The sequence below is a fragment of the Sceloporus undulatus genome, chromosome 2, assembly GCF_019175285.1.
Source record: "Sceloporus undulatus isolate JIND9_A2432 ecotype Alabama chromosome 2, SceUnd_v1.1, whole genome shotgun sequence".
NCBI classification, from domain to species: Eukaryota; Metazoa; Chordata; class Lepidosauria; order Squamata; family Phrynosomatidae; genus Sceloporus; species Sceloporus undulatus.
Genome location: NC_056523.1, coordinates 123,973,117 through 123,987,404, shown reverse-complemented (window position 1 = coordinate 123,987,404; position 14,288 = coordinate 123,973,117). Strand labels below are relative to the sequence as shown.

The window sequence follows — 14,288 nt, the reverse complement described above, 5'->3', positions numbered from 1 at the left end:
TTAGTATTATTAAAATATATAGCCCTGTTAATCCGTAGAATCAGTAGGTAGAGAGTACTTGTAGCACCTCTGAAAGAAAAAATTGGCAGCAGGAGCTTTCCTAAAGGTCTACTTCCTCAGATGCATTTGCTGCATCTGGTCTCCAGTCATAGTAACCATGGGTCACTGAAGCTAAATTGGGAATGGAGGAAGAATTACAGGAGCCAAAAAAAGCCATCCCACAGCAAGCCGCTCCCCCTTGTGGCAGGGAGGCAATATCGGTCCGCTTTTGACGCCGTCTAGAGCTGTTTGTCTGAGGACTCGGAGGAGGCTGCTTGGTTGGCGCCTTAGTTCCTTCAGGCATGCCGTTTGCGCGCATGCGCCACAGCGGTCCAACTAGGTACAGAGACGGTTGTGGTACAGACCCACGCAGATGCTGGCGCTGGCGCATGCGCACGAGGGGAATGAGGCAGCGGCAGTGCGGGGCAATCGGGCAAAGCCTGAGAAACACGGAGTCTGGTTGGCGGCGGCGGAGGAGGAACTACGGTGGCCTGGTTGGTCCATGCGGCGCCTGCGCAGTACGGTGTTTGTGTATTCTGGCTGCGCGGCGGCGGCGGCGGCGGCGTCGTCTCCGGGGGAGGGGAGGGCCAAGATGGCGGCGTCCTCGCTGGAGCAGAAGCTGTCCCGCTTGGAAGCCAAGCTGAAGCAGGAGAACAGGGAGGCCCGGAGGCGCATCGACCTCAACCTGGAGATCAGCCCGGCCCGGGCTCGGCCGAGTAAGGGAGGGCAGGACAGTCGGGGAAGGAGAGGAGGGCCTCAGCCGGGGGAGGCCTTGCCTGGGAAGGACGGGGCTCAGGGGACGATGGTGGGCGGAAGGGTTGCGGGGGAAGGTGGCGGAGGAGGAGGCGGCGGCGGCCTCAGGTCCTGAGGGGGAAAGGTAAAATAAAAAAGGGGAAAGAAAGAAAGAAAGGCTGCGTCCACACTGGGGAAATAACCCGGTTTGTCTGGCTCAAGGCTATGGAATTCTGGGAGTTGGAGTTTGTTGGGTCCCATAACAAACTCCAACTCCCAGAATTCCATAGCCTTGAGCCAGACAACGAGTTAAAGCGGTGCCAAACCGGGTTATTTCTCCTGTGTGGATGCAGCCCAAGAGCAAAGTGTGTGGGGGTTTGTTTGTTTTTTGAGGGGGAGAAATGGATTAGGAAAGGAGGAAAGTCTTTAAGAGACTTCTCTTAAACAGAGGCTGGGTGGTCATTTGTTGGGGTGCCTTGATGGTGTGTGTCTCTGCTTGGCAGAACGGGGCTGGATTTGATGACCTTTGGGGGCCCCTCCAATACCCCTGGGATTCTGTGAAAGGGAGCTGGAGAGGCTGACCTGGAGCCTGAATCCCTAAGGTTCACGTCCCTTTGGGGTGGGGGATCCAGCAAGAAGGAAGAGGAATGTGCAGCCAAAGGCTTTCATGGCCAGCATCCATAGCTTTTTGGGGTTTTTTCGGGCTATGTGGAAGAAACTCTTCTAGAACATGGCCATGTAGCCCCAAAACCCACAAAACACTAAGGACGAGGAATGTGAGGAGGGGCAACAGCAAAAGGCCGTGGGGACCCTGGGTGCGAGGAGGCGTGTGGTGTAGGGAAATGGGTTATTGCCCTGGACCCCTGGGCCTTGGCGTTGCAATGGGCTGGTGCTCTGGAGTTCTTCTTCTTTGAAGAGGAGGGAAATGGTCATTGCCTGCTTTGGTGGGCAGATTCCCCATATATTCTGAGCAGAGGGAGGTGTGGAGAAACAAGTGCCAGCCTTGAAGCTGTTACGGTATTTGGGAGAAATGAGTTTGGGATCCTTCGATCACAGCGCTAAAGCCGGAGGGAGCAGTTGATTGAAAGCCTGTGTGCATACAAGCGTCAACCAGTGAAGTTCAGTTCAGAATACAGTAATACTCTCTTTTTAAACTGATTTCTTTTTAATGATGGACATTCACAAGTATTCTTGTGTGGTAAAAGTAAAACGTCTACAGGTGAAGTTCAGTTCAGAGTAATAGTCTCTTGTGAAACTGATTTTTCCCCCTGGATGGGGATTCACAAGTATTCTTGCCTGGTCAAAATGAACTAAGCTCTAACCCAAATATAAGAGAGGTCTTGAGTATACATGTGAAGCAGTGTTCCCCAAAGCTCTCCTACCTAGAATATACCAGTAGGCCTTTTCCCTCAATTGAAATTAAAGAGACACTGCATACCTGCATCCTGATTTTTGAGTTCTGGAATCATTGGTAAGGCATTCTCTTTGAAGAGCAGCCTCTTTTGGAGTAAGAGACTCCCTTTTAGAAGGGCTTCTTTGGATTACAGTTCCTGTGATCTGTGTGGAGCAGCCAGATGTAGAATAAGCAAAGAACTTAAGAAGGCCTGTTTGGATCATCAAATGTAGCACTTAGTTCCCACATGGTCAACCACATGCCTGCAGGAAACCCACAATGGGGATGTAAATGTAGCAGTGTTCTCACACTAGTATTGTATTCCCCAGCAACTGGTCTTCAGAAACGTACGTACTTTGATACTAGAGATAACAGAGCCTCCAAGACTAGTAGTTATTGATAGCCTTGTCTTCCCTAAATTTGCCTAATTCCTTTTTTAGCTTTTCAAATTTATAGCGATTGCTACCTGTTGTAGCAAATTCTATTATTTAACTATCTGATATGTGAATAAGTACTTTGTTCAGTCTATTCTGAATCTCCTAGCATTCAGTTTGTTTGGATCATCCAGAGTTCTAGTATTATGTGAGGGTGAAAAGCTTCTTCTGTCTGCTTTCTGTATAATTTGCATATACACATCTCTCAGGGGCCTTCTTACTTAAGCATTGTTTCAAGGTTGTTATATCTTTTAAAAAACCCAAATGCTGTAACATCATAGGAAGGTCCTTTATCATTTTGATTGCTTCTTTTCTCCTTTTCTAGCTGTACAGTATTCTTTTTGAGTTGTGGTGACGCAGGTGATACACAGTAGTCAGTGGTCACACCATAGATTTTTATGAAGGCATTGTGATAGAGTTGTAGAGTTGTATGGAGGCATTATATGCGTTCTCTACTATTAGCTTTGGCAGCTAGTGGATTATTTTAGTGCAGAGGTCAGAATTCCAGGCAGTTTTTGTGGCATGTCTTTAGTTTCACATAGGTAACATGGAGATTGTGTTACAATGAAAGTGACCTTGGTAGCTGTCAATGCTTAGTATAATTTTAAAATCTGTTTACTCAGGGGTTCAACAGGCCTCCCAATTTCTCACTAGATTGGGGCCACAGCAACTGCATGCTACAGCCCCGATCTGGCATTTTAAGGACGTGAAAAGGAGCTGCAAAAAGCGGCTCCTTTTTGCTTCCTCGAAAGGGTGCCATAGCCACAGCGGTGTGGCTATATGGTGCTCCTTTGATGCTCTGTTGTATGGATGCAGCGCTGGAGGAGCGCCATGATACCGTGCCCTGGGGGTGAAGTCAGGACGTGCATCATCTGGACGTGACACCCTGCCTCTTCCCCCAGGCTGGCCTTTCAGGCCGGTTTGTACAGGATCTCAGTGTTAAATTATATAAATTAAATTATACATTCGTGGCTTATTTATGTATTTATTTATTTATTGTATTTATACTTCAGAACTGCTCTCAGAGTGGATTACAAATTGGTAACTACACAGTTCCCTGCCCTCAGGCTTACAGTCTGAAGCAGTGGTTCTCAGACTTGAGTATTTTAGATGTTTTGGACTTTAGCTCCCATAATTCCAGAAGGTGGTTGTTGTTGTTGTTATACTTTATTTATATAGCACTGTAGATTTACACAGCACTGTACATACAGACAATAAAATCGATAAAAATGAAACCTGCCAATGGCATACGTTCTACAAAATACATATAAAACAATAGATAATAATATAACATAGAATTAGATAAAATAAGGAGGCAACAGGTTTCCAAGATAGCTGGGGCTTCTAGGAACTGAAGTCCAAAACACTCAGAGGACCAAAGTTTGGGAAACATTGATCTAAAGACATGATGCACAAGGAAAGGGGAGAGATTCTGCCTCCAGAAGTAAGAGGCCATGTTAATAGTAATGTAGCCATGGTGAAATTGTAAGGGTATGGTAAAATTACCCCAGAACATACTTTCTGAAAGATAAATAGACTGATGTCAGTATCTCTGATAGGACTTCTCAGGTCATGTAGAGTTCTGATTATTGTGGTTGGCACTTTAGAGCACCACAGTCCAAAGTTCTGAGGCATTTCCTGATACTGAAATTGAAAGAGCAGGGCCACCCTGAATGCACACTTAAGCTATTGATGTGATACCTGGAGGCAGATATATCACTGACCAGGGGGGGGGGGGAATCCCCTTTAAGATCAGCTGAAAGGGAGAGTGCAAACTCATTCATTTGTCACTGCTTTTCAAGTAAATGTTTACTTAAGTTTGGAACCTCATTTCATATAAATCCATCTAAAGTAGAATGTGTGGAAAGAAAAAGAAGAGAAGGAGCATTTCAATGTTTTACCTTATACTTACATGATGCTTGTGTTTGTCTTTTAAAATGAGAATGTAGTGTCTTCAACTCCACTTTCAGTTGTGATTTTGTTTGTTATGGGCAATTTATTTTAAATTTTGCATATAGAAGCCAGAAAATGGAAATCAGAGCATATATTCGACCATGGCTTGGTAGCTGAAAGCTAAGAGAGTGTGGTGGTTTTTAATTAATTACAGTAATAGCCTGCCATTCTTCTAGAATGGCTAACGTGAATTAAAACAAGGTACATCTAACAAACTTAGTGATAAAAATGTTAAAAGATAATGAAATGAACAATCATAGTAAAACATCACTACTTTAATACTTTTTAAAATCATTTTAAAAACTTGACAATATAAATAAAAGTACAGTATATTGCACACATTCAATTAAAATATTTTACTGCACAGCTAGTTTATCAAACAAATGCCTGTTCAACTAAAAGATCTTTACCTCCTAAAGGAAGAAGGGTGCGGATGGGGCCAACTTCCACAGATTGGGAGCAGCCTCCAAGAAGGCGCTTTTCTATGACTTCAACAACCATACCTGTTGGGTGGGGACTGAGAGAAACTCCTTGCTCAAGGATCTTAAAACTTGGGTTGGCTCATATAAGGAGATAATTTAAGAATTCTTTGTTGTTCTTTGACTTTGCAAGATTATGCAGGTAAGGGATTGTATCCCTAGGGCTAGCTTCTGGTGACCCCACCATACAAACATGTGAGGAAGATTGTGGAGCTGTACTGCATATCAACTGCCAGTGCAACCCATGGCCATATTCTTACTATTTGCCCACGTGAGAAAGGCCTCTATGTACATATTGATGTATGTAAATAGAGCTTTAACACATAAAGAGGGATTCTATTTGGGTCATCCTTGTGCGGACATGTTTGATACCTATTTATTGGTACACATGTACTTACTTCCATCTCACATGGACCTATCATGCAAAGGGTGAGACTGTGAAACCTTCTAAGTTGTTTGGAGTGGGGTTGGCCCACAAAGACCTCCACACTCCTTTATGTGTTCTTAAATGTGTGTATATTGGGTGGGAGTCAGCTGAAGCTCACTTACTAAAATGCCCCTTTCTTAGATTTTTTTAGACAGTGTTTTACAATGTTTGCTTGTCTCTTGATTTTCTTCTGTTGTTCTGGAGTCCTGTATACATATTCAGAGTGTGTGTGTGTGTTGATGTGTGTCTTTGATAATGTATTCCTTTATTCTTTTTATCCCCCAAAATAAAAGCATAAGAGCATTGTAACACAATAAAAAATGGTGTGTGTGTGTGTGGGGGGGGGGGGAGAGAATTGAAATAAAGCACCAGAACTAAAACTAACTGGCAACATCTGCAAAAGTCACTTGGTAAGTTAGTACAGCAATAAGCCTTGGTGAAAATGTAAGTTTTTAGGGACCTCATAATGAACATCAGTTGGAATAGTTCCACAAGTAGGCATAGACCTCTGATAGGCAATTTTCAAGTGGGTCAAGTTATACAACATTTAAGGGGTCATTCAGACGTGTTTTTTTTTTAGTGAAACGATGCGAATAACCTCACTTATGCATTCTGGGTTTGTTGTCTGCACTATGGAACCTCATCTATGCATGGCTCTGTATCTTGGGTTGTTCACATGTGCCAGCAGTCAAGTAAAGATCGAGTCAACAAAAATGCAAATGTATTTGAAATGCATTCAAGGCATGCAGAGTTTAATCTTGAATTATCTTGAGTCTACTCACATTGGTTATTCACACTGCTGACGATGCAAACCTCTTTTAAAAAAACTCAAGAAGAAACATGGCATCAAGTATCCCAGGTTGAGTGGGGGTTTTTGGCAGCCCTCCCTCCCAAAAAAACTCTGAATCGATTGCATTTGGGTTGCATGTGAGCAACAGATCCAACCCAGATTCATCATGGATTATTTTCACCGTCTGAATAGATCCTTAAAAGAGAAGCAAAAGTTCAAATCTATGTCACATTTCCAAATGTCCTTTTCAAAACAGATAGACAGAAGCTACATCCTACCACAAATTTCAACTGATTATTCTTCCATTCAGTGTTCTGTACGCAGAACAATAAACTTTTGTTGAAGGCTCTGTTTTTCATTCTGCTCAACAATTTTCTTGAAAGGAATATAAAGCTATTATTTTCTTGATGTATTTGTCTTGATTCTTGCACTTCTGATAGAGAAAATCCACATTCTGTAAATGGAATTTGTACATAGGGAGATCAGTGCTACTGCTTTTTAAATAAAGGAAGTTGGGACATATGAGTTTGTGACCATGCCTTCATCTTTATAAACATTTTGTGGGAGGATAAGTAATAGTTTCTAGAAGGAAAAAAAGATGTTGAGAAAGGGCTGTAAAGCACAGTCTCTGCTGACTCAGGATAAGGGTGCAAAGTAGTGGACAGTATTTAGCTATCCAACTTTTCTCGTCTTTATCTCTTTGAATATTTCCAAATTGTTTACAGCCAGTATGGCCTGTGATCACTGATGATGGGAATTGCCCAATAACTGGATAGAAAAATTGGAAATAAGCGAGATGAATCCGTATTATAACTCATTGTAAAATCAGTTCCTAAAATAGATCACTTACAAAACAATTTTTTTTACGTGTTGGATGGTTGCTATGTAGCTGCTAATTTAAGGATGCAGAATACGCTATTTGTAACTCTTCTGCCTTATGCTACTAGCTTTTTTCTCCCAAATTTGTATGATGATGTTTGAATGTTATCTTGCCAAAATTAGCAGAATATGCAGATCTTTTCAAAATGCAGTGTTAGCTTTTTCTATTAGCACAATAGTAATGGAAATTTAAAGCATTATAATGAATAAAGTTGAATTTTGACAGATTATTACACATGTATTACCGTTCATTTTAATACTTTTTACAACAGTGCGCTTGTGTAGAAAACTAAGTCATAATAGGGCATCTCTGTAACAATGTTACAAAGTTCTTTCACTTTATAAAGTGAGGAATTACTGGTTACTCAGGGCCCCATGTTGTTGGTGTGTGCCTTCAAGTCGTTTCCAATTTATGGCAACCCTGAGGCAAACCTATCATGGGATTTTCTTGGCAAGTTTTGTTCAGAGGAGGTTTGCCAGTGCCTTCCCCTGAGGCTGAGAGCATATGACTTGGCCAAGGGCGCCCAGTGGGTTTTATGGCTGAGCTGGGAATTGAACCCTGGGCTCCTGAGTCATAGTCCTGTTTAAAAGAAAGTTGAAGTGACTCTTTGATGCCCAGACCATTGGAGTGACTTAGTGGCATCTTTGATTCCACTTCATTATTATAACCACCGTCATCATCACTTTATTTATAAACTGCTGTTTAATCTAAAATATCTTATGAGAAATATTTTAAGAATATCCATTGAGATGAGACAGTGTTACTGTCATGTGAGCACATTCTGAGATAGTGAATTGTGATATTAAAGTTTAAAGAGGGTTTTCATGGGTACAAACTGGACATGACTAGTTGGAGAAAAAAAAAAGATGTTGAGCCAATCAGTTGTTTGACAACTTACCAAAATGTGTTGTACTGGGCTAGAAGTGTAATATTTGCTAAAGTCAGGAATTTAAAAAGTTTTGATTCATTACTTTGGGCTTAGATGATTGTAAGGACCTTTTTTGGTTTAGAACCGTATGAGTATATATATATAATGTTGAGAGAGTGTAGTAAGATCATGAAATTTAAAGCAAATGCTTATGCTATGGTAAGGGCTGGGAATATCAGAGATGATCTTTTGGACATCTAGGAGTTTGAAAGAAAGTACTTGTTTTTAAAAATGTTGAGGAATGTGAAATTTAGTCAGTCCTGTGCAATCTTTGTACTTTGAAAAATGATGCTGACTCTTGAAAAAATTACAATAAACAGTGATTTTAAATATTGCTAATATATGCCTATGATTGTGAAGTGGTGGAGCGGTTGATTGGTGTAGTTCTAGTGATGGGCTCTGCCTCCTGGAAGGAAGAACATCTATCAACAGAAGTGTTGTTGCATAAGGGATTAGAATCCTACCATGTTTAATTGAGCAAGCTCATATAATACAAGTAGAAGAAAGATGCAGTGGCTACCTTCCCATTATGAGCTATAGAGACATGAACTTTATGAAACAGATTCTTTACTTGTTTGATGCATCTCATTTTTTACCTTGTCTATCCCTTTTGTTGGTTTTTCACCACTTCCATTCCTTATCCTGAAATTGATTTGAATATGATTTATTTTCATTTTGATGACTTGATTGCTTCTGTTGTGATTTATCGTGTTTTTTTCTTCCTTTTCCCAATCCAGTTATTGTGATCACTCTAAGCCCTGCTCCTGCTCCATCCCAACGTGCAGGTACCAGAACTTTTTATCATCGCAGCTTGGATTTCTTGCATCATTACTTTAATGCTTCCTTCAACTGCATAGAATTGCCACTTGTCTGCTTCTTCTTCAGTTGTGTGTCTGACTTTGCTTCTTTCTCCACTTTGATATTATCCTTTACTATTGATCTAGCCTAACTCACCAAGATCAGCTAGGCAAAGCATTGCATAAAGCCATGCATGAAAACATGTTTTGAATGCCCACAGCTGCAGTAGTTGCTTATCTAGTGCCTTCTTTTCTTGATGATGTCAAAGCACTTTATAAAAACAGGTAACCACTAAATTATTGTGCTGTGTTGGACCTTGTACTTGCCACCTTCTTCCGTGTTCGGTGCCTGCAATCACAGGTGGAATGTGGAAGTTAACTTTTCATACACAACCCTTGATATTTCTGGATGGAAAGACAATATAGATATGTCAGTCATGCACCTAGAAGAATTAAGTGGTATCATTCATTTGTGATGTGCAGTTATTCTGAGGTAGCAAACAGTCAATTCTGTTGAATTAGGTAGGAAATTGGTATGAGGCTTTCAGTAATAAGGGGAAATGGCAAGAATTTCTGAAATAAGATAATTTTGCAGCATCTGACATCAGTGCATGAAATTTATTGATTATCTTGGTATGAGTGCATATGTATTCACTACCTTATATTCCTTTCTTCTTCAAATGAAGTGGTAGCCTTTCCCAGGCAGGCTCCTTTGCAGTAAGCTAAATAATTATCTAATTATTTTCTGCATGGATATTTTCACTGTAGCATTTATTAGGCTACTGTATATTTCTGGTGAAATGTATACTAAACCATCTTACTTAGAAGCAGTTGTCAGTTGCATAGGATTGTACCTCTTCATTTCTCATATTAAGAAAACAACTTATCCCCTTAACGGCAACATAGCTTTTACAGATGGTGGGAGAAATCTCAAATTGCAAATATTTAATTAGAGATTTATACAGACATTTTCTTAGCTGTTGTACATGCATGCAGCAAAGATGTAGTCAGTACCTAGATAACATATAATTGGATAATTTAAAAGGTTGTATAAGAATGAGTTTTATTGGCCAAGATCTTTTATTATAGAACTAATAAAATTAAATAAAATACATATTTAATTCTATATCTTGCATGAAAATGGGTAGGGTTCTGCAATAAAGAGTAGAAAATAGTACTTATAAATCTGTTTTTGTTCTATTATAGTACCAGACTTTTCTGTGCCTAATACAAAGGGATACACTTGATTTGTTAGTTGTTTAATAATAATAATAATATAAATTATTTATTTATAGCCCACCCAGTCACAAGGAATCCGGGTGGGTTACAGCAATAAAAATACATAAATATAAAATACATAAAAATAAAAATACACTCTTGTTCTTGAGCTAGCCCTGATGAAGATGGGCCAGCCTTTCATTCCCTCCCAGGCCAGAAGATGACAGTTGCCATGGAGGGAGGGCTCTTCTTCTTGAGGCTAGCCCTGATGGAGATGGGCCAGCCTTTTCACTCCCTCCCAGGCTAGAAGATGACAGTTGCCATGGAGGGAGGGCTCTTTTTCTTGAGCTAGCCCTGATGAAGATGGTTTGGTGTTGTACTCTTAACAATATGGCATGGATGATATATTGTGGCTAGATGCAGCGTTTAAAGAACCTGTTGTAATACTAAAGCAGTGGTAGTCTTTGCACAACTTGCCTTGCCAAGTGTTGTGTTTAGTTTACACTAACTGACTTCTTTATTTTATGTCGTGATCAACTGTGACTGTGTTGTGACATTGCTCCTGTGGTTTTTTTCCCCTACCCTAGAGGCAACAGTAGTTTGGTGCAGAAAATGCAAAGAGAACATGTGTCATTTTATCTACTGTATGACTCCCTAATAGTGCTTTGATGTCTTTCAGGATGGGAATATATTTAATTATTTTACCTTCCAGTGCTTTCCAACTTGTCTTCCATTAGCTTTTACTTGTGCTTTTGTGAGATGCTACTTGTTATTTCCAGTTATCACCCAACAGAAAATTGGACCCATTCAATTTAAAATAGATATGACCCTAACTTTTTTTTCCTAGGGAACATACTGACTATTTGTATGACTCTAGGATTTAAACATATTATTACCCTTGTTTTGCTATGTCATTGTTACCATCTGGAAATACATGTCATACAGGCAATTAAATCTTGACAATGGCTAAGTATGCTATCAGGGTAACCCTTGGACAAGGTGGGTTATTTTTACTTGAGGCTGCACACCAGGTCAGGCAGGGCCACCAAATTCTTTCTTAGCTCCAGCTTTTTGGCTGCAGTTCTTCTTTATTGAAAATCTTTCATTTCTCATGAATTTGAGTTAATAGGGAAATTTGAGCTTAGCCTTTCAAAATGTTCTTAGTTGTTAGGATTTTAGAAGAAAATGTTTGAAAATATAATCCGTGTTCTCTTTTATTGCCCAGAAATATAAATACACACAGTGTCCTTGTATTGCATTATTTTGCAAGCTATTAGTTGAAATAACAGAAGAAGAAACTGACTGATCCTTGTAAGTGCTTGGCATAGATGCTTTCCCACAGTCTGAGTAAAACTTACTGCTGTGGGATTGGAGCAGTATCACCTATGGTGTATGTTATCATGCCTCCTTATAGAGGGATATATTTAGGGAGAAATATAATACTTCATTATTTGAATTTTGGAGGAATTTGTGTATTGCATGGCTAAATGTGAGTAAGAACTGTTGGGATTAAAGCTGCCCTATTGCTCTTGCTCTTTGTTTTTAGTTCTTGTAGAGATGTAACTAAAAGAAAAGATTATCCTGGCTGTCTTTCCTCTTTTGATTGCAAACTTTTAAAATTCCAGTCTATAAGAAACTACCTACAATAAACATTCTTGGCCTTTTAAACTACTGGAATGGAAGCCAAAAGGGGTTTTTCCCCATAATTTCTAGACCCCCTGAAACCAATCCATGGACTCCTATGAACACAAATTTCAAAGTTGGGCATTTATTATGTGTGCACACAGACAGGTTATTCTGATCTGTTGTTCTTACTCATTGAATGATGATAAAAAGCTGTATTGATGGATTGCATTCATATCCATTTGACTTGCAATATTGCACACAGGTATTGCATTATACCAAACAGCAACTGCTCATAGTAAATATCATTTCAGACATGCATTCAAAACAAAAAGAAAGGGGTACAAGAAAAATTAGCCCACATTGCAATATACAGTACTGACTTAATACCTCGGGAGCAGACTAAACAACCCACGTTTATTTGGCTGTATTATACCACTGTTGATGCTGGCTGAATCCAGATCACCCTTTTGAAGGAGAGAGAAACTCGTATTTCCTTAGCAGAATTTCCTGCCTAGAAAGCAAGACTATACAAGTAGGGAAGTACTGTCTATCCAAAAATCTTCAGACAGCTTATATGGCTTTTTGAAAAGAGGCAGGTAGATGGGTTTGAGTTATTTCATCCAGTTTTTTGTGGTCATGTTCTAGAAGAGTTTATTCCTGGTGTTATTCAAGATTTCTCTGAAGATGCCAGCCACAGTTGCAGGCAAAATGTCAGGAATAAACTCTTCTAGAATATGTCCACATAGCCCAAAAAACCCACAAAAACTATGGATGCCTGTCATGAAAACCTTCAACTTCACATATTTCATCCATTATTGCAGTGCAATCATTTTTAAGCAAAGTAGGCTGTATTTTCCCTTCCAGTTTCATTGTCTGAAAAATGTATGGCTGTAGACTTCAAGAAAAAGAAATAAAGCTACTGAAAATAAAACCATATAAAGCAATTTCTGTGCTTCATTTGGTAGTGCAGTTGTCAGAACCATTTCTAATTTTGTAGTTTCTCCTATGCCTGTATCCCTCTGCAGAAGGCTAGCACCTCTTTGTTGTCAGTGCTCTAGTTACCTCTTTCATTCAGATGCTGCCTGCTTAGCGAGGCCTGAAGATCAATAGATCACTGACCTATAGTTTTAAAAGACCATCAGTTACAATCGTCCCTCCACATTTGCTGGGGTTAGGGGCACAGGATACCCATGAATCTGAAAAAAACCACAAATAACAAAAACACTGTTTTTACTTAGGAGAACAACTCTCTGGGAATTTCTAGGTCGTCCAGTGCAACTCTGATCAGCACCTGCCAGACATTGACAGTAGAATTGTGCTGGAGGAGCTACAAATGCCTAGTGGAGTGTTCTCTCTAGGAATCTATAGATCCTTCAGTGTGACCTTTGGTTAAAGTTGACCATAGGGTTGCGCTGGAGGACCTGGATGTTCGTGGACAGAACATATTAATAAAATCCATGAATAATCAAATCCGCAAAAGTCAAAGCTGCAAATGTCAAGGAATGAGTGTACTCTCTGAAAAAATAGATTGAGAAGTAATTGCAGTCTAGCAATGAAATGTTTGGGGGCTGAAATTTATTAAAATATTTGTTCCCTCTAGGCAGATACTAATCATCCTAACTTTAATTAAAATGCGTATTTAACAGTTTCTATTTCTCCCACATTTGATCAAGCATTGGCTCACCTAGGCTGCATCTGCACTGCAGAAATAATCCAGTTTGACACCACTTTAACTGCTATAGCTCAGTGCTATCAAAATCTCGGAATTATAGTTCTGGGAATTGTTGCTCTGGTACCACTACAAAATACTTTAGATGTCATTAGACTGCAGTTCCCCCATTCTCAGCATTGGCTGTGCTGATTAGGATTGCTTGGTCTTGTAGTCCAACAGCCTCTAGAAGGGTGCATCATTCCCACTCTGCTCTAAAAAGATTCAGTATGCTTAGCTCTTACATTCCCATTCCTTGGGTATAATGAGCTTTTCAAATCCCCACATATTGAATGGTGTGGAATATAATGGACTGGCCTGAAGAAAGAGGCTCCTCCCTCCCTGTCATCTTTCGGCCTCTGAGGGAGAGAGTAGGCTGGCCCAGTACCATCAGGGGCTAGCCTGAAGACAGAGGCTCCTCCCTCCCTAACTGTCATCGTTGGGCCTCTGAGGGAGAGAGAAGGCTGGCCCAGTACCATCAGGGGCCGGCCTGAAGACAGAGGCTCCTCCCTCCCTAACTGTCATCGTTCGGCCTCTGAGGGAGAGAGAAGGCTGGCCCAGTACCATCAGGGGCTAGCCTGAAGACAGAGGCTCCTCCCTCCCTAACTGTCATCTTTCGGCCTCTGAGGGAGAGAGAAGGCTGGCCCAGTACCATCAGGGGCTAGCCTGAAGAAGAAGAGCCCTCCCTCCGGTCCATCTGCCTTGGTCCAGGCCTCAGAGGGAGAGAAGAATGCTGGACCTGATTCCCTCCCCCCCTCACCATTCCCTTCTCCTTTTGTGTCATGTCTTTTAGATTGTAAGCCTGTGGGCAGGGAACTGTCTGTTATCCCCTCTATTGTAAACCACTCGGATTCCCAGTGATTGGGCGGTATATAAATAAAACC

The 14,288-nt window shown here is 40.7% G+C and overlaps 1 protein-coding gene across 1 annotated transcript in view; it reads left to right on the top strand.

Moving 5' to 3' along the window:
• The first annotated feature begins 528 nt into the window (after positions 1 to 528).
• Positions 529 to 14,288, top strand: part of MAP2K7 (mitogen-activated protein kinase kinase 7) — a 42,194-nt gene continuing 28,434 nt past the window's right edge. The window contains 2 exon segments of the mRNA XM_042447529.1: positions 529 to 755; positions 8,793 to 8,840. Of these exon segments, the coding sequence (XP_042303463.1) occupies positions 542 to 755; positions 8,793 to 8,840 (262 nt within the window). The 5' untranslated portion in view covers positions 529 to 541.